Raw genomic sequence first — 19,451 nt, 5'->3', positions numbered from 1 at the left:
TCAAAAATTAACTTAGACAAAGTTTCCCATCATCAAAAATAAAAAAATCTTCTAAATAATTTATTTTATTTTTAGTAATAAAAATTACCAAAACCGAATGTCCTGTTGCTGGATTCAGATACATTTTTTCCTCATTCCTTGAAATGGAAGACTTAATAACATAAATGAATTATAACTAAGAAAATAAATAATAAAATAATAAAAAAGAAAAATTTCATATAAAAATAAAGCAATACTATAAGTGCAACTTTTACATATAATTTTATGCATAAATAATAATGTAACATTATATAATTAGATAATTAAAAATTAAAAATTAAAAATATTTAATCATATGATGATATATCATTTTTTGTGATATATAATTTTATTGATAATAATAAGATAGCCTGCAAAACGAAATCTATTTCTATTTGGACTGAAGCATCTTCTTGTAATCCTGGAAAGTCCCATGAAACGGTGCCACTGTGCCTTCTGAAACCACCCACAGCTCTTCCACACTTCCAGATATCAGATGCTCATCGTGACTAACCTGCAAGTTCATGTCAAACAAAGATTAAATATTAAAGTGTAATCCTATGTACATCTATTTTAAGTGTATAAATATATACATATTTATATGTATCATCATATGATTAAATAATACTTTATCCTTAATACAAAATCCTCTGATTGTGTGATGACACATATAAATATATACATATTTATATAATTTTATCCAATATTAAAATAACAGTTGTATTCTTATATTCCCATTCAACCATTTTTATTCAAATGATTTTTCCCGGTTTTATTATGGAAACAAGCACATTACCATGAGAATTCCTCCTTGGTACAAAACAAGTCCTTGAATTAGTGCCTCCACAGCATCCAAATCCTACATTTGAGCAATCACTTTTGTCAAATCAAAACAATTAATAAATTGCACCAATTTTATTTTTCCCACATCAGAGAAAATAATATTAAAATTTATGTGCAATGTCTATTTGATTACACACTTTTAAACACATATATAAATACACAAATGACAAAACAATATTACGTATGCATATTTTAAAAACATAAAATAAAAAGACAAATGATATGTCATCATATAATTTAATGTTATTTTATCTTTAATTTAAAATCATTCAATTACATGATGACATATTATTTGTATGTCAATTTTGTATAGTTAAAGTGTCTATACATAATTTTATTATAGATAATATATTATCATATGATTGAATATTATTCTATCTTAAATTTAAAATTATTCAATCATATAATAACACATAAACTGTATCTTCATTTGTATAATCAAAAGTAAACACACAGTTATAATAAAACTATATGTATCAATTTTATGTATATAAATAGATACACATTTAATATATAATTAAATAATTAGATAATTTTAAATTAAAGAGACAATAATACTAAATCATATAATAATATGTTATTTATGTATATATTTATGTATCAAAAAATGAATACGTATAATATTACTTATATAGTTATATTGAAATTTTATCTTTAAAACAAAGTTGGTTGCGTTTTCCCCTTGTTAGCACGAGATCCAAGTCTTAATAACCAACTCTCTACATGTTACGTTGCCGAAAGGGAAGCAAATGAAGGGATACAACTTACAAGATGATTAGAGGGCTCATCAAGTAATATTATGTGTGGCTTCTTGAACGTTATCTTTGCAAATGCAACTCTACTTTTCTGACCACCTGAAAGAGCAAACAGAGCAATTAGATACACGTGATTTGCACTCTTGTCATGGCAAAAGTTGACGTAAAAAATCAACTCTATAGCATCACTGACACATGAATATTAGAGAGGAAGAGTACCAGACAAAGTGTACATCGGTTGAAGTGCTAAATTTCCAGTTACACCAAAAGAACCCAAGTGAGCTCGAAGCTTCTGCTCAGGCACTCCCTGCATGAGATATAAGGATATGGTTGCAAAATGTTCCATGAGAATGGATACTCTGAATTGCGCAATAATGGCTAACATGATGTCTAACACAAAGTCTTTTAAGCACTAAGGAGTGCCTAACCTGATCCCACCAGAACCCCCAAAATAGGGAATTAATGAGACAGGCTTGTTAGATGGGCAGGTAAATGGACTAAAGTGGATGGAAATTTGAAGTGGGCTAAGGCCCACAGTAACAATTTACCCAAAGTGGAAAGCTGATAAAGTAAAATGACCACACTAGTTACGAATGACAAGATTGAGAACTCAGTAATAATTTGTTTTTCAACAGCCTGGTAGTCTATCACAGATGGAAAGATGCAACTTACAGGGAAGCAGCGCATCATATACAAAAGGGGATTTGAAGATAGGTCGAGCCCATCAACATGGTGCTGACTGAAAACAGCTATGCGAACCTGTTCAGAGAAAAATATTAACCTCCTTTAGATTAAAGAACATAAATCCAGCCCTAATTCTTCCATGATATTAAGACAATCATTAATGCAGAACCATGCCATCAAAGCAGTTACATCTATAGGAAATCCCTTAATCACTGGAAAAGGGAGTAATTGTCATGGAAATACAGTAAAGCAAAAATTCTAGATGTACTACACAGAAGAACATATTTTAAAATTTAGCAACAATTCAAGGAAATCTGATTCCCAGTTCAAGGAAAGGGGGTAGTTATCATGGAAAAACAATCAAGCAAAAACAGAAGTGCCATTTTTAAAATTTGTTTTCTATTAGGAAAATGTGAAGAAAATAATAAATACCTTAGCTGAACGGAAAACTGTTCCAGAGCTTGGCTGTAGCTCCCCAGCAATTAGTTTGAGTATAGTAGATTTGCCAATGCCGTTTGGCCCAACCACTGCAAATAACATGCAGACCCAAAAAAATAACCACCATATTATCATGACTCATATGTCATTATCAAGACCACCTTCGAATGGAAGGTATATCTTCCCTCAAAAATGAGCAACTGCATTCATTTTCATAACAGAATGCACTTGCATATAGAAATGGTAATAGATGTGAAACAAAAGCAATTATATGTGATAAGCAACTAATGTTCAAAACAAAAAAGAGCTAGGAGAGAAGCATCCTCACTTGCTATGCGGCTATCAAGATCAATCCCAAAATTCAAATTCTTAAACAATACTGGGCCACCAGGGTAACCAAATGACGCATCGCTGCAATCAGATCAAAGAAAACTCAATATTATCCAACGAGCTTCACATCTAAGTCATAAAAGAATTCACATTCTATACTCTTTGAAGAAAATTGAGCTAATTTAATAGGCAGATGGCACTAGTTCAAAAAAAATGTCGAAACGCACAGAACTTCTGCTACTTTGCAGTTGTTGGAAAAACAAAATGCAAAGATGGCATTTTGTAGGTACAAACTACAGTAAAAGGGTTTTCTTTTTCTTTTAGGATAAGAAAAAGATCACCATTCAAAAACATAGAAATTCAAAATTCCTGTGAAAGAGCTGCAAAGCCAAACCTGAAACTTATTATAGGAGGCCCAGGTCTATCATCTGGGGTTGGAAATTCAAACTTGTAGCTGCAGTACAAAACAATAAATATCTACATAAATCTAAAAGAGGAAATAGAAGACCAAAATTATTCAATCTGTAAATTTTAAATGTTCAGGTGCACATCAAGTCTTAAAGGAGAAGATTACTCAGGGTCATTAACAACTTCATCTACATGACCCATCCGGTCCAATGCCTGACAAAGTCAAAGATAACCATAAGCCAAACATATTGTGAATATAGATGGTCCAGGAATGATGTAGAGGTTATCATGAATTCAAAGTCATTTGGCATTATGACGGTATGCACCTTGATTCTTGACTGGACAAGAGATGCTCTCTTTGCATTGTAGCGGAACTTATCAATAAAAGCCTACAGAAAAGGAACACAAATGCATGTTAGATAAAATTATTACAATCTGGAAAATATGAAAATGAAGATAAACTAAACCAGTATCATACATCGCTTTTCCACTACTTGGATGATGTGCAATAAATCCAAACATATTTCTCCACCCCACTAAGAAAAACTATGAAAATGAAAACAAAGGCTAAGTGGGAAGTATAACGGTGTTTAGACAGTTTTTTGACATATAATCAGATCTTGTTACAGAACACTAGATGAAAAGGATCAAATGAATTGCACATCAGCAAGCATCTTGCATGTTCAGAGTGAACATAGAAAGAATTCATGTAAAGAATCAGAAGGAAATATTTTACTCAAAATGGAATCACGAAAGATATTTTAAGAGCACTGGGTTTAGCAATAATCATAGGTAAATTGCATATCAGTATCCAAACTATCCTAAAAGCTCAAAACAATGTGAACAGGCATATGACAAATAATAAATTAAGTAATGCAAACAAACAAACAAGATTAACTTAAATATAATCAAAACATACATCATCAAAGATTACATATTGGTTTAACGAAGAAGACCTGCATATGGGCTCTTGATCTTTCATTTGACTCAAATGCCTTCTGTTGGTTCTTAATTTGTTCCTCACGTGTCCTCTCAAATGTATCATAATTCCCTTTGTAAGAATTCAGTTTTTGTCCTTGTAGATGAAGAATGTCCGTAACCACCTGACAATAACAATAAATCGACAAGCATGACAATTATAAGGATGCTATCAAGAATGATTAGCTGATTGGATGAGAAAAACACAGTTCATCAGTATTACCGTGTTCAAAAATTCTCTAGCATGAGAAACAACAATAAATGTTTTTGGCCATTTCACCAGGTATGATTCCAGCCACAGGACAGCATGTAGATCAAGATGATTCTGCAAATAAATTAATAATATACCATGGTTAATCTACAGATATAGAAAACTCAAAGGAAAATGCGTGCAACAAAGAGGATAAAATATGTAACACACTGTAGGTTCATCAAGTAGCAACAAATCAGGCTCTATAAACAAAGCACGAGCCAAAGCAATTCGCATTCGCCACCCTCCAGAAAATGTCTTTGTAGCCTTCTTCTGCATTTCTGGAGAGAAACTGAGGCCCTGCAAATGTTCTGGGTTAGTAAGACAAAGATTTGAAAAAAAAAAAAAGCAAGACAACAATCATAACCATGGTGCAGCTAACTAAAATTTGGTGCAAGTAGCTCCACATGTATGATCTAGATATTCTGCATGGCCACTTAATCAGAATTTTACTCAGAATTTCACAACCAACCAATTGTACTTCCGCAGCAAGGTCTGGCCACCAAAATATGGAGGATCTTTTGACCACAGGAAGCATACAAATAACAATTAGAATTAAGAGAGTTTATCAACAATGAAGGGCAATTTGAGTCATTTACACTCAAATTAAGGACAGAACATCCCTATTCCCTGCAACATCCTCACCTAATTCCCATTAGACATAATACATTATTCCTTTATTTTCATTGCCCATTATCCAAACAAGTACGTCTTATATTGTCATGATCCACAGCTAACTGTTAGCATAAGTTACTTGTAGAGCCAAAGCTTGTTCCAAAATACCACTATTAAAGACAGGTAAAGATCCAATATATATAGCAAGCTCAAAACACACAATAGTCCTTCATTCAGCAACAACACAAAAGATTCGTTAACTTACAGCAAGAATGGAAGCTGCACGTGGTTCTGCAGAATAAGCATCAATGACTTCAAGTCTCTTGTATATTTCCTCAAGCCTTTGAGCAATAGCATCTTTATCAACTGAACCATTTCTCTTTTCAGTTGCATCCTCAAACTCCAGCTCTCTCTGAAAGACAATCTTTACACTTGTCATGAAGACCACTTAAAAAGGATTATAACTACACCACAGACAATACATTGATAAGAAGACTTTTCTCCGCCAAAAAATAGCACAAAATCCCACCTGTTGAGCAAGCAGTTTTGCTTCTTCTTCCAAAAGTTGAGTTCTTTCAATATCAGAGTTAAGAACACATTGCAAGGCAGATGTATCATCCCCTGCCACTTCTTGCTCAACATGTAAAATCTGGCAGTTTGAAGGAATACCATCAATAGCATGCATAGCCATGTGCCTCAGAAAAGTTGTTTTTCCTGTACCATTTCTTCCAACAAGGCCTGCACATAAATAAAAAAAAGTGGTATTGTGGTTAACAACCAACCATCAAATTATTATCTCAATTTCAAAAAATTACTATACGTATTTGTGTATATTTACTTCTATCTTCTACAAATGGTAGCCAAGTGAAATGGATAGGAACCCACCATAATGCCTTCCAAAAGAAAGTGTGACTGAACCTTCCACTATAAGATCACGTCCACCCACAGAAACATTAAAGTTATCCATATGTATATCCTTCACAGCCGGTCCACCGCCCCTCTCATGATTCACACATGCCACAGGCATCCCAGCTCTAACCGCTTCCATTTCAGCAACATGAATTTGGTATTGGGCCTGCAAAGAATATTTCAAAAACAACTATAACATGGTATACATTTCCTGTGAACAAATTTATATGTAATGAGAATTCCCCAATCACAATATGGAAACAGATATTTATATGTAAAAAAAAAATGCATAATACTATATTAGATGCATGGATGGAGCAGAGTAGAGACCAAGAGGGTCAATTGACCCTCCTGGACTTGGAAAATTTTATATTGATAATCACAAATATACCTTTATTTTAATTCAGAATATGATGATTATCCTATCCAGTTGTCCAAAATTCAATGCTTCAATCCTCTCCTAGTCTCCTTTCCCATTTTCCCTTTGTTGATTAAAACACCCCAAAATTCCAAATTTCCTTTCCTCTTTTTGAACAAAATTTCCTACATCCCTAAGCACATTGCTCTCAAATTTCAAATCTCAACTCATTAACTTTTATTTAATGCTAAAATTTCATCTAAAAAACTTGATTATCATATCAAGTTCTCAAGTATGAAAAAAAAATGACAAAAACAATTGTAAATGAGTTAAATAGAATAATATAGATTGATGAATATAAATGTGTTTACTATCTATGTTAAAATTTTTGTAATTTTTTTTTTAATTTTCCCCAGAACTTGAATTTTCATGGATCAAATATTAATATCAAAGTTTCACCTCTCTTTGGCGTTCCTCTTTCCTCTTTTTCCTCTCTAACTTGGCTTTGTCACGTTCAGTCAAAACTGGACCGTCTATCACCTCAGGCTTCTTCTTCGGAACCTCCTCATCCATTCCATCATTCATTCTTAAAGGCGCCGTGAGGCTCCGCACAGTTGGTTTCGCTTTCACTAAACCATGCTTCCCAAACTTCTCAGTCAGTTTACTACAAACCTATCACAAAAATCGACAATTCATGATTGATCATCAAAATAGTCACAACAAATAGAACTATAAAGGATTAAATTTAAACTGACCAAGCGGCATTCGTTGAAATCAGTGACGCATTCAGCGCCGACGAGGAGCTCGCCGATGGCTTCGAAAGCGCCCTCGCCGTCCTCACCGAAATCGAAGTCCTCATCCGCAAGGACATTGACGATGTAGTCAATAATCGGCTGGTCCACATCCAGGGCTCTACGGCCGAGCACCTCGTGCACCACTGAGCTCGCCACTTCAGTCATCCGACCGGCCAATAGTATAACAGACAAAAAGGAAAAGCAGGAGGAGGTTGTGAAAGGGTTTTTATTCTGAGCGGAGGGATAGCAATTATACAATTAAACGACAACGTTTGTGATCGTGGGGAAGGATGCTTTACTGCCGAATCTTGAACACTTTACCAGGATAATTTCCCTTTTAATATAGAAGATAGGCTAAATAACCATTTTCTACTCAAGGTTTAATGAAATAACTGATTCTCATATTAAAGATTGAAAAAGTCAATCTTTCACCCAACAATTAAATTTTTTTAAAAATTATGTAAATTTTTCTTTTTCAGTTTACTGAAAAGATAAAAAACTTATTAACTAAATAACATATTACTCTTTTAATAAATAATTTTGATATCCTAATTTATATTAATTTTTGTACAAAATAAAATAATTTTTTTATTTAGAAAGTCTATAAAAATAAAAAATTTTATTAACTCAAATAGAGTACGGGAGTTTAATTACTCCTCAAATTTGCTCTCAGTTATGAGAGAATCTTCGATTCTAGGATGTGTTACAAATGAGGGAGGAATAGCTTATTTATAGTGTTTTCAATCAGATAAAAAAAGGTTAAAAAACTATTTTTTATCCAAGTTTTAATACAAAGATAAATACATATTTACAATATTTTAAAAACTCAAATATTCACTTATAGACTAAATATTGTTAAAATTTTTTATTATAGTTAAAGGTAAAATTGTTATTTTATTAATAATATTAAAAAATATATAATTTTACTTCATTTTCTCTTTCAAGTTTTGAAAACTCGCATTTCACTCTAGCATCAACTTTGAAAAGTTACTTTTCCCTCCCAAATCCCTAGAGTTATCTCCCCTCTTCAGCAATGACAACAATAGTTGTTATTGTCTCCACCTTTAACTTAGTTGTTTCTCTCTTTGGTAGAGGATATTTCTATCAATAAAAAACTTCATCTCCATTAATGAAGACGAGACAAAATCATTTTGTCTTTTCATTAAAGAAAAGACGAAGATGAAAAATGATGAATATTATAATATATAAATTTGAATATACTAATTATTATAATAATATATAACTATTTTCTACCCAAGATTTGATGAAATAGCTAGTTCTTTGTTAGGACCAAAAATTATGAAACTTGAAGGAAAGTGTAAAAGGAGAAGATTGTATATCTTTATAAACTTGCATAACATGATTCGACTTAATATTTAAAACTATATTCATAATTATATATTTTTTGTTTGTTTGTTACATATGGGGAGTTAAAACCCTAACACCTAAACAATACAATTACGAAGATAAATAATTTCACTAATATTATACAAAAGCCAAAGCAAAACCCTGCTAGGAGAAGAGAGAAATTATGAAAAGATAGAGTTTATTGGACATTGTCACGGGAGTTTAATCTACACAATTCAACTTTGTCAACCCGGTCTTGTTATGTTGCGGTAAACAAACATTAACTTAATTAATGTTTTAGTAACTTTGTTTCCCATTTATAGGTACAGGAGTGTGCATAATTTTATTCGAATTATAAAATTGGATTAAACCGATTAAAAATTATGAGTTGATTTGATTCGAGTTAATAATTTTTTAAAAAATAGTTTTTTGTTTAAATTACAATTTAAACAATTTTCATACTTAATCAAACCGTAAACTATATTACTAGATCAACTCGGTCTTGTTATGTCACGGTAAATAAACATTCACTTAATCAATGTTTTATTAACTTTGTTTCCCATTTATAAGTATAGGAGTGTGTATAATTTTATTCAAATCATACAATTGGAGCAAATCGATTAAAAATTACAATTTGATTTGATTTAATTCGGGTTGATAATTTAAAAAAACCAGTTTTTTGTTTGGATTGTGGTTTGCATAATTTTCAAACAGAACTAAACCGTAAACCATATTTTATATATATACATATATAACAAAAAATTTCAATAAGTAATTAGGTATAAAACTTATTTTTTTATATTTGTTTAGTCATTTTCTTTAAATATATATATTGTATATATATTTTATATATTTATATTATGTTATAAATAATTTAATTGAATTAATTTTATTAAATAATATATATTTCAAAATAAATGATTTAAACAGGTTTAAGCTGTAATCTAAACTAAAGTAATCCATATTTTTTTAATTTAGCTTGATTTAAAAAATTTTCAAACTAATTTTTTCAATATGATTTTAAAAAGTTCTCAAATCAGAGTATACACACTTTTACCCATTAGAAAAGCTTATCCTATGATCTAATTTGATGCAGAGTTTATTCATGGGAGGACAATAAGTTGGATCAGCGACCATTCCTTTATACTTGGGCCAAAAAGATTTATTCCCACAAAGTTTAGTGTGTTGCAAACTCTCACACGTTAACTTTTAAAACTTTTAATATTTATTTGTCATCTATTTTTTATTAAAATTATTTGTTAGTGATAAAGATAAAAGTATTTTTATTAGTAATATTAAAAAAATATATAATTTTATCTTATTTTCTCCAGGTTTTAAAAATTAATTTTCTTATAATTTCAATATTTTTTATTTTGAAAAGTGACTTTTTCCCCTTAGAATTTTATTCTTTTTCTTTTATTTTTCGACCACCTTCCCCTTTCTGCCCACCTTCTCTGCTATTGACCTTCGTTCCCAACAACTCCTTTGTCACTCTTGATGACAAACGACTTGATGGACTCTTCAATTCTGATAAATGCATCTTGTCATCGAACGCATCAAAATTGAACAAGATGAACTCGAACGAAGACGAAACCACACATAATCAGTTATTGACTCTTCGTATGGCCTATAAAGAGCATCAATTTAGAATGAAATTGACCAAAAATGAAGAAAGACAAATCAGTGACAACTTTGATTCAATAAACGAGATTTGGTCGAATCCACCAAGCCATCTATCATCAAGAGAAAAGGCGAATGGAGAAGTCATCAAGAAAAGAGGTTGTTGACAAAGAAGGTGGCCAAAGAGGAGAAGCTAGTGGGAAAATGTAAGAAAAAAATAAAACTCTAGAGAGAAAAAAGTCAAATTTCAAAACAGAAAAAGTTGAGATTAAAATGAAATGTTAGTTTTTAAAATTTGAGGAAAAAATATAATAAAATTATATTTTTTAATATTACTAATAAAATATATATATATTTTTTATAGTAACAGAAAATTTTATCAAAAGTTGGATGACGGATGAGAAATTGAATTTTTAAAAATTAATAGGTATGAGTTGGGAAATACACTAAACCTTGGGTAGGAATAAGTCTTTTGCCCTTACAATTGTCATAATCTTGTTGGTGAGTAGGGATGATAATGGGAAGGGACAGAGACGGATCTCAGTCCCAATTCTCATTATGGGGATGAAAATAATTCCCCATACCCTTCTTAAGAAAAAAAATTCGCTCCCCATCCCCTCCCTATCCCACAAGGAAAAATCTCGTCTTTGTATCCGCAAGAAAAAATCTTCTCATTATATCTTCTAAACACAATATAAATATATTAAATAATAAAATTAAGTAAAATTAAAACTAATATAATATTTTAAATATCACAAATATAATATATTAATCACATAAAAATGTATAACAAAAACCTAAATAAATTTGAAAAACATAAATAATCTAAAATTATAAAAATTTGTTAGTATTTTAAATAAATATATTAATATAAAGGGACATGGATGGGGATGGAGGCGCGACGAAGAGGAGATACTTGTATCTCTATCCCCGATTGTAAGGATTTTTTAAAATAAATTTGAAAAACAGAAATAATCTAAAATTATAAAAATATGTTAGTATTTTAAATAACTATATAATATAAAGAGACATAAATAGGGATGGAGGCATGACGGAGAGCGGATACATATATCCCTATTTCCGATCATGAAGATTTTTTTAATTCCCTCTTTTTTAAGGTCAAAACCTTTTAAATTAAACCGAAATGTTCATCTTTTTAAGCGAGTTACATGCATGGGAAAATTCCTTTTAGATCGAAAATCATTTCTCTTTTCTATAATTTATGTTTATCAAATTATAGTGAAATATTTCAATACGTCGATCGATTTTTCAAACATTGTGACTTGTTTTACGCTTCAGCGTGTCAAACCCGAAATTCAACTTTACCCGTCCAAGGATCCTGGCCGGCCCTGGCTCATCGCCCACATTCAACGCAAAAAAGTTGTTTAAAACCATAAGAATCCCAATTTCTTTCTGCAAAATCACGCACCTCCTTTTCTCTGCCATTTTTTAACTTTCTCCTTGCAAACCAAACCCAAGATATAGAGACAAAAACCATTTAACTTTCAAGATATCATCCGAATCACCAGAGAAACGTCACGAGTGACCCGTAAAAGTACATTTCTTGCCCCGACCCGCGGACGCCATCGGACATTATCGCTCTCCTGCCGCTGTTAGCCAGGTGTGTTATTTATTTATTTGTGATTTATATTTGCTTGAGTAGAATTGCAAGGGATGGCTGTTTCTTCTGGAGAAAGCAGACATTCCATTAAGATTGAATTCCAAATAAAGTTTGAACTGAAATTACTTCAAAGGTGTTCGAATTTTACTCATTTGAAAGGATATAAACTTAAGTTCACCTCAAGTTTGAGCTCATCTTTTTAAGTTTGAAGAATCAGATATCTCTAAAATTTAAATTTAAATACGAAGATATTGAATTTTTAAGCACAAATTCAAATCCAAACTCAAATTCAAATAAACTCAATTCAAATTCTATCCAACGTCCTTTATTTGTTAAGAGATAAAAGCATGAGTGAGGAGAAATGAAAATGGTGTCAGGATTTTAGGATAGCCAGATTTCTTCGTTCAAGACAGTTTTTGTACAGCAATCTCCATCTCACCCCCAACAACTGTAGTCTTGGCAAACAAACCCAAATGTAAAATATATCTTTGTGTCTTTGATAAGTTTTGATTAATAAAATGGCCAAATACTATTCCCACCCAAGAATTGATGACACAACAATTTATCTATAAAATTAAAAAAAAATCAATTTTCGCCCATTTATCAAAGTTAATTGTTAAACTTAACATTAATACTTTATAATATAATATTCATATTCCTTATTTATTGCATATTTTAGGATGTAACTATCAATTTTAAAACTAGTAAGAGACATATTTAAATTTTAAAAATTTTATAAACACCTTCAAACTCTTTTCAAATTTCAAAAGCCCCCTTAAAACTTTTTAACACTCTTAGTATTTTTAAAAATTATAATTTAACCTCAAAACATATAATTATATGTCATTGACACATTTTTTATATATATTTTTGTCTTTTTCAGTAATTTTATAAAAGAAGTTAACAAAATTTGGTAAAAGATTTAGCATATGGGTAAGAAATTAACTTTTTCAAACTTGATGGGCAACTCTGTAGTTTTATTGAACCTTGCGTGGGAATTTAATCTGGCCTTTATTGAATAATAAAATTAAGATACTGGCCTAGTAATTTTCCTTCCAAAACTTGGGTTAAAAAAAACAAATTTGTAAAGCACTCGTTTAAAAACTCATGTTAAATTTGTTATTCCGGCATGTAAACAACGCCAAAATACTAAACAAGGGCCGGCGGAAGGTCAGTGCTCTGTACCTCGTGGTTGCAGCCTCCACTGAACAAAAGTAGAATAATCAGATTGCTTTTTCTTGTTTTTATTTTTGTTTCGAAATTGTAGAGTCCTATGTTTTCTCCAATATAACAGTGAAAATATTTGAATAATTTTTTTTCTGGTAGGATTTGAAGATGAGGCTGATAAAGGTTGCGACGTGTAACTTGAACCAATGGGCTATGGACTTCGACTGTAATTTGAAGAACATAAAGGAGTCCATAGCTAGGGCCAAAAAATCTGGAGCTGTGATTAGGCTCGGTCCTGAACTTGAAATCACTGGCTATGGCTGCGAAGACCACTTCTTGGAACTAGATACCGTCAATCATGCGTAAGTTTTTGTATTTCTTTATTAAAATTTAGTCGATTGATTGTCACTTGGTTCATTATGTACATTTTTGAATGAGTGTATTTTAGTTCATTTTAGGATTTCCTTGAATTAAACATTTTAATTTTTTGTATATATGTAATGACTTTGATTGAGTGTGAATTGGTTTGGTAGTTAATCAAACTGTCGCTGTGTTTTTTGTGGTGATTGAGTTAGTTTTTCTGTTATGTTTGGAAGTTGGAATAAGCTTGCATTTGGGGGAAATGTGAATTAACTAGTGCATTCTAATTCTTTTAAATAAAGTTCTGAAATATCATTTGTCATTGTTCATAATTTGATGATGATTGATGTTGTTTGCAGATGGGAGTGTTTGAAAGAAATACTGGTAGGTGATTGGACGGATGGAATATTATGCAGCATAGGAATGCCTGTGATTAAAGGATCAGAGCGTTATAATTGTCAAGTTCTGTGTTTTAATAGGAAAATTATCATGATCCGCCCCAAAATATGGCTTGCAAATGATGGAAATTATAGGGAACTTCGATGGTTTACAGCATGGAAGCAAAAAGACCAGCTCGTTGACTTCCAGCTTCCAAATGAAATTTCTGAGGCTTTGTCTCAGAAATCAGTGCCCTTTGGTTATGGGTTCCTTCAGTTTTTAGACACGTAAGCAACAGCTTAATGGTTCTGTTTTTTCTGTTTATGTGGAACTATTGTTTAGATGATGACTCGGATGCCAACATGTAATTTTTTCCTTGTTAGAGCTGTTGCTGTTGAAGTTTGTGAAGAACTTTTTACTCCTACTCCCCCTCATGCTGAGCTTGCATTAAATGGAGTTGAAGTGTTTATGAATGCCAGTGGAAGTCACCACCAACTAAGAAAGCTTGATTATCGTATTCGTTCTTTTATAAGTGCTACTCATACTCGAGGAGGGGTTTACATGTACAGTAATCAACAGGGATGCGATGGTGGCCGCCTTTATTTTGGTGCATAAACACTTTCAATAGGCTAGATGTGTTTAATTTTATGGTTTTTTTTTTGGGGGGGGGGGGGGGGGCTGCTTATTGAAATAGTTTGAAGTACACAAGAGCTGTAGAAGTTTTTTCCCACCATAATGAGGTTCAAATTTACTCTTTGCAGATGGATGTTCATGCGTTGTTGTAAATGGAGATATGATAGCTCAAGGCTCACAATTTTCATTAAAAGATGTGGAGGTTGTGGTTGCACAAGTAGATCTAGATGCGGTATGCTTTGATGTTGCATTACTCCAGTGTTTGCTTGTGTATGATCTTCGTAGCTTTTTATGTTCTATTAAGAAGAAAAAAATCAGATGTGGTTTTCAATAATTATTTTACTTGTTTGTTAATCTCAGGTTGCTAGCCTGAGAGGATCTATTAGTAGTTTTCAAGAGCAAGCAAGCTGCAAAACCAGAATTGCATCTGTGACGGTGCCATATAGTCTTTGTCAATCTTTCAACCTGAAAATCTCACTTTCAAGTCCACTTCAGGTTCGTTACTGGTTCAGCTAGGATTATAAAAATCAATATTATGCTACAATTTTCTGTTAGTGAATGGCTCTTTTTATTTGGTAGTGGTGCATATATTATGGAGCTACTCTATATATGCTTTGAAATGTTTACTAGTTTACCTGCTGGTAGCAGCTAGGAGTTATGCAAGTGACTACAGCTTTTGAATTGGAAATTCTTGCTTTTTGAGTAATAGATTTTGGTTCAAATTTGAGGTGCTTCTCATTGGTTTTGTCTCCATGAAAATTGGGAATTTGACATATCTTACTGTGTACTTCCATTTGAATATATGCCTCTTGAAGAAATCTAAATCTGAACCTAATTATGGGTTGTCTATCTTCATTTTAATTATGGATAACAGTCTATAAAATGTGTGCAATTTATGCCCATCTGCTTGTGTGTGAAAAACTTATTGACCTGTGGAACTTTTCGGGAAAATATTTGCTTTAATGCATCAACCATCACTTATTAATTGCAGATTGTGTATCACCCTCCTGAGGAGGAAATAGCCTTTGGGCCTGGTTGCTGGCTGTGGGACTATTTAAGGAGAAGTGGAGCCTCTGGATTCTTGCTTCCTCTTTCTGGTGGAGCTGATAGCTCTTCTGTGGCTGCTATTGTTGGATGCATGTGCCAGCTTGTTGTAAAAGGTCATTTAGCTTTCTTTTTTTTTATTGTGTTTCCCTGCCCACACCTTCTTAAGTAGCTAGCAATTTGATTAATTCTGTTGTTGTATGAGGATTAGTTGTTTCAGGCAAGTAGACTGAGACAAGTTTCTTTTTATCTCTTTCATTTGATTACTTAGCCAGTCCAACAGGTTGCAAGAATTTAAAATTAAGGCATACATTCACGATCCTCGATGGTGTTGGAAGAGAATGGAAACCTAAATTACTGAACCAATTCTCATTTGCTTAAATGATATACTGGGGTTCTAGCTTTTTCTGGGTTAAAATTTTACCTGATATCCTTATATCTCCCATGATTCCGTGCTGGTTTTTCATGTAGAATCTCCCTTGAGCTAGCATTAATTCTATAGTACTGCAGCAGCAGAGCAAACAACTTTTCCTCATGCCATGAGGACAAACCAGTAGTAATGTCAATTGTCTGATTGGAGTTCATGTTGGTTTGCTTGCAGAGATCGCAAATGGGGATGAACAAGTCAAAGCTGATGCAATACGAATTGGACATTATACTGATGGACAGTTTCCTACTGACAGCAGAGAATTCGCAAAAAGAGTTTTTTATACAGTCTATATGGGTTCTGAAAATAGGTAGGTACATGTACTAAAGGATTGGTTCTTATCCTTTTTATGCCTATTGCTATAGTATCTGCGAACCAACAGTAAATACTAGTAGTCTTGTTGAAGGTCATTGCTATCTGATACTATTACAGAGAGGGGTCTTGAGCAAAACATAGTGTTAGTCCGCAATATATGTTAGAACTATCATGGCCCTTATATAAGTTTCAAAGTTAACATAGAAAAGCTGTCTTACGTAAATTATCTCACACACAAGTACATAATCAAATAAGTTGATTGGTTAGTTAACATTATCTTAAGTAAGATTACTTACCAGTTGATTTACACACAAAATTTTCCATTAAAGTGGTATATTTATAGGGTTTACTTCTTGCAGTTCTGAAGAAACAAAGTCGCGTGCAAAGAAGCTAGCTGATGAGATTGGCTCATGGCACCTTGACATTTGCATAGACAGTGTTGTTTCTGCTCTTCTTTCTTTATTTCAGACGCTTACCGGAAAGAGGCCACGTTATAAGGTGCAGAGGAGTTGGAAACTTAACTTCCTGTCTGAGAATAAAATTTTCCTTTTAGAATCAACAATAGCCGGTGCCCTGTGATCTTGCTGCACTTTCGACCTCCAGTTGGGAGTTAACTGAGATTTATAGCATTCATGGTTAGCATTGTATACTTTAAAATGACTGTTAATCTGGTTTTCTTTTTCATAGGTTGATGGGGGATCTAACATTGAGAACCTGGGATTGCAAAACATTCAAGCTCGAATCAGAATGGTGCTGGCATTTATGTTAGCATCATTGTTGCCTTGGGTTCATAATAAACCGGGATTTTATCTAGTTTTGGGCAGTTCCAATGTGGATGAAGGCTTGCGTGGTTATCTGACAAAGGTATATGATTTAAACATTTTTAAGAAGCTAAATGTTGCTTGATTGTTATAATTCTGCCTTCCCAAAAGCAAAAAATTTTCCTTGATTAGAGAACTTCATTACTTTATTAATTGTGACTCTGTGAGGCGGGTTTAATTAGTTCTTCTTCTGTGTTTTGTATGGTGTTTGTTTGTTTCATTTTACTGTTCATATTATCAACTTCAGGTTTAGCTGGTAATATGTTGTGTTAATTTAATTAGGATTTTGGAGTTACTGTCTTTCTTTTGGAGTGTTGTGGTTAATAGATCATCTGTATTAATGATTTTCATCTGGGAACTTAACTTTTATTTCTGTTCCAGTATGATTGCAGCTCAGCAGATATAAATCCCATTGGAGGCATTAGTAAACAGGATTTGCGACAATTTCTACGGTGGGCTGCAACCCATCTCGGTTACTCTTCCTTAGCAGAAATTGAAGCAGCTCCACCTACTGCTGAATTGGAGCCCATACGTTCAAACTACAGCCAGGTATTATTTCATGAAACCTTTCACCATCTCTCCTCTTTGTTGTTCAGGGGCATGGCATTCTGTCTGATATCTCTTCTGGAAAAAAAAGATTATTGGTATGAATTTGTTAGATCAGGTTATCTGTCACTGAAAAGGGCAAAAGAAATTTACCAATCTGGTTGTCAGTCTCATCCTTGTAGAATTTTGCCACTTTTCCTATGCACTTTTATCTTAGCATCTTGACTCAAAGTGACCTCTTTTTATAAATTTTGTATCTATCTTTCAGTTCTTGGAGGTTCTTATAGATTTTTTTTCCTGTTTTATTCAAATTTCAGAAAAAAAAAAGTGTTGATATCTAGAATTTGTGTTTGTAAATCACATTCTGCATGATACAGCTTGATGAAGTAGACATGGGAATGACATACGAGGAACTCTCAGTGTATGGAAGGATGCGGAAAATTTTCCAATGTGGTCCAGTTTCAATGTTCAAGGTTCAACTTCGAACTTGGAATATGTTCATGACACACTCAGTTTTGTGCTTGCAAGTAAACTCATTCTTTTGGTACTGTGTTTCTTTCAGAATCTGTGCTACAGATGGGGTGCAAGATTAACCCCATCAGAGGTGGCTGATAAAGTCAAACACTTCTTCAAGTATTATTCCATTAATCGACACAAAATGACCGTATTAACTCCTTCGTACCACGCAGAGGTATATAACCAGAATTTGCTAATAACATATTAAAATGTTTCTTTTTTTTTTCCCCTACAAAATTTCCTTATTCAAAGCAACCCTTAACCTGCCTGATTTCACGCAGAGTTATTCACCAGAGGATAACAGGTTTGATCTGCGACAATTTCTCTACAATGCGAGATGGCCATACCAATTTCGTAAGATCGATCAACTTGTGAAGGAGTTGGACGGTGAGAAAATTCCTTTCAAAGAAACTGGTGAACACGAACTGATGGGTGTGGCGGCATCAGAAGTCGGTGGGATGGGAGTTGTGGCAGCAGGCTCAGGCAACCCAAAAGCTGGCCACTAGCTGTGAGTAAAGCTTCCATAATTGAGTTGATTAAAGGCAGATAAACATGTCTAATTAATTTCATTGTTAAGTTATAAGTTATGAAAATAGTAGAATAAAAGTTTTATTGATTTGAGTTTAAATGTATATTTATTGTTATCCCAATTGCTATAATGTAACAAGAGAAGATTCAATGGATCTTGAATAAATTTTTTTGAGTTTTGTTTGGTGCGGTGTGTTTTTGTTTCATGGTTTTGTGCCATCTGCTGTAGCTTTGTGGTGTTTTTTGTGCTGATGCCAGTGTTAACGGATTTGACAAGTCCATTTTTCAATATAGTGGTGTTATGCAGAAAGGCCAGACCATTTGTTTCCACCCTGGGTACAGCCAAATTTTAACGTTTTATTTTTTAAGTTTTAAAATTTTAAATATTTATTTATAAATTAATTTTTATTAAAAATTTTAATTAAGATTAAAAGTAAAATCTTTATTTATTAAAAAAATTTAAAAATTAAAATTTTATCATTTTTTTTATTAGATTTAAAAAGCTTATAATTTTTCTCTTATACAAAATTTAAAAAGTAATCATTTTTCTTTTAAAGTTTTTTTTCTTCTTTGACGACAATTCGTTATCTTCGGCCATTGGGTATCTTCGCTTATATTTTATCTGTCTCTCTCACAGTTTCTCTTTGACAACAGTTTTTGATCGAAATAAAGATGAAATCATCTTCATCTGACATGTAGATGACATATTTTTGTTTCAAATAAAGATAGATCATTTTTGTTTTTGTCT

The 19,451-nt window shown here is 32.5% G+C and overlaps 2 protein-coding genes across 4 annotated transcripts; one reads left to right on the top strand and one right to left on the bottom strand.

Annotated features, from left to right (window-relative positions):
• Positions 1-273: 273 nt before the first annotated feature.
• On the bottom strand, positions 274-7,691 carry LOC123204470 (ABC transporter F family member 3). Its single transcript, XM_044621138.1, has 18 exons — positions 7,342-7,691; positions 7,046-7,258; positions 6,205-6,394; positions 5,849-6,057; positions 5,585-5,731; positions 4,876-5,004; positions 4,678-4,779; positions 4,433-4,579; positions 3,803-3,865; positions 3,643-3,689; positions 3,463-3,522; positions 3,067-3,149; positions 2,733-2,827; positions 2,289-2,375; positions 1,836-1,923; positions 1,630-1,715; positions 815-877; positions 274-532 (listed from the first exon to the last, which is right to left on the bottom strand). Exons 1-18 carry the CDS (start codon positions 7,543-7,545, stop codon positions 410-412), a joined length of 2,136 nt encoding a protein of 711 aa, XP_044477073.1. The 5' UTR covers positions 7,546-7,691; the 3' UTR covers positions 274-409.
• Positions 7,692-11,810: 4,119 nt separating this feature from the next.
• Positions 11,811-18,878, top strand: LOC123204469 (glutamine-dependent NAD(+) synthetase). 3 transcript variants are annotated; one of them, XM_044621137.1, is made up of 14 exons: positions 11,811-11,968; positions 13,295-13,497; positions 13,855-14,160; positions 14,257-14,480; positions 14,635-14,738; positions 14,867-15,001; positions 15,498-15,666; positions 16,152-16,287; positions 16,652-16,790; positions 16,980-17,156; positions 17,495-17,662; positions 18,037-18,132; positions 18,222-18,350; positions 18,457-18,878. In XM_044621137.1, exons 2-14 carry the CDS (start codon positions 13,304-13,306, stop codon positions 18,679-18,681), a joined length of 2,202 nt encoding a protein of 733 aa, XP_044477072.1. In that variant the 5' UTR covers positions 11,811-11,968; positions 13,295-13,303; the 3' UTR covers positions 18,682-18,878. The 3 variants fall into 3 exon arrangements, with proteins under 3 accessions (XP_044477072.1, XP_044477071.1, XP_044477070.1); XM_044621136.1 differs by lacking the exon at positions 11,811-11,968 and adding an exon at positions 13,030-13,182; XM_044621135.1 differs by lacking the exon at positions 11,811-11,968 and adding an exon at positions 13,036-13,138.
• The last annotated feature ends 573 nt before the right edge of the window (positions 18,879-19,451 follow it).

Source organism: Mangifera indica, chromosome 20, assembly GCF_011075055.1.
Source record: "Mangifera indica cultivar Alphonso chromosome 20, CATAS_Mindica_2.1, whole genome shotgun sequence".
Taxonomy (NCBI): Eukaryota; Viridiplantae; Streptophyta; class Magnoliopsida; order Sapindales; family Anacardiaceae; genus Mangifera; species Mangifera indica.
This window is presented reverse-complemented; position numbering and strand designations above follow the sequence as displayed.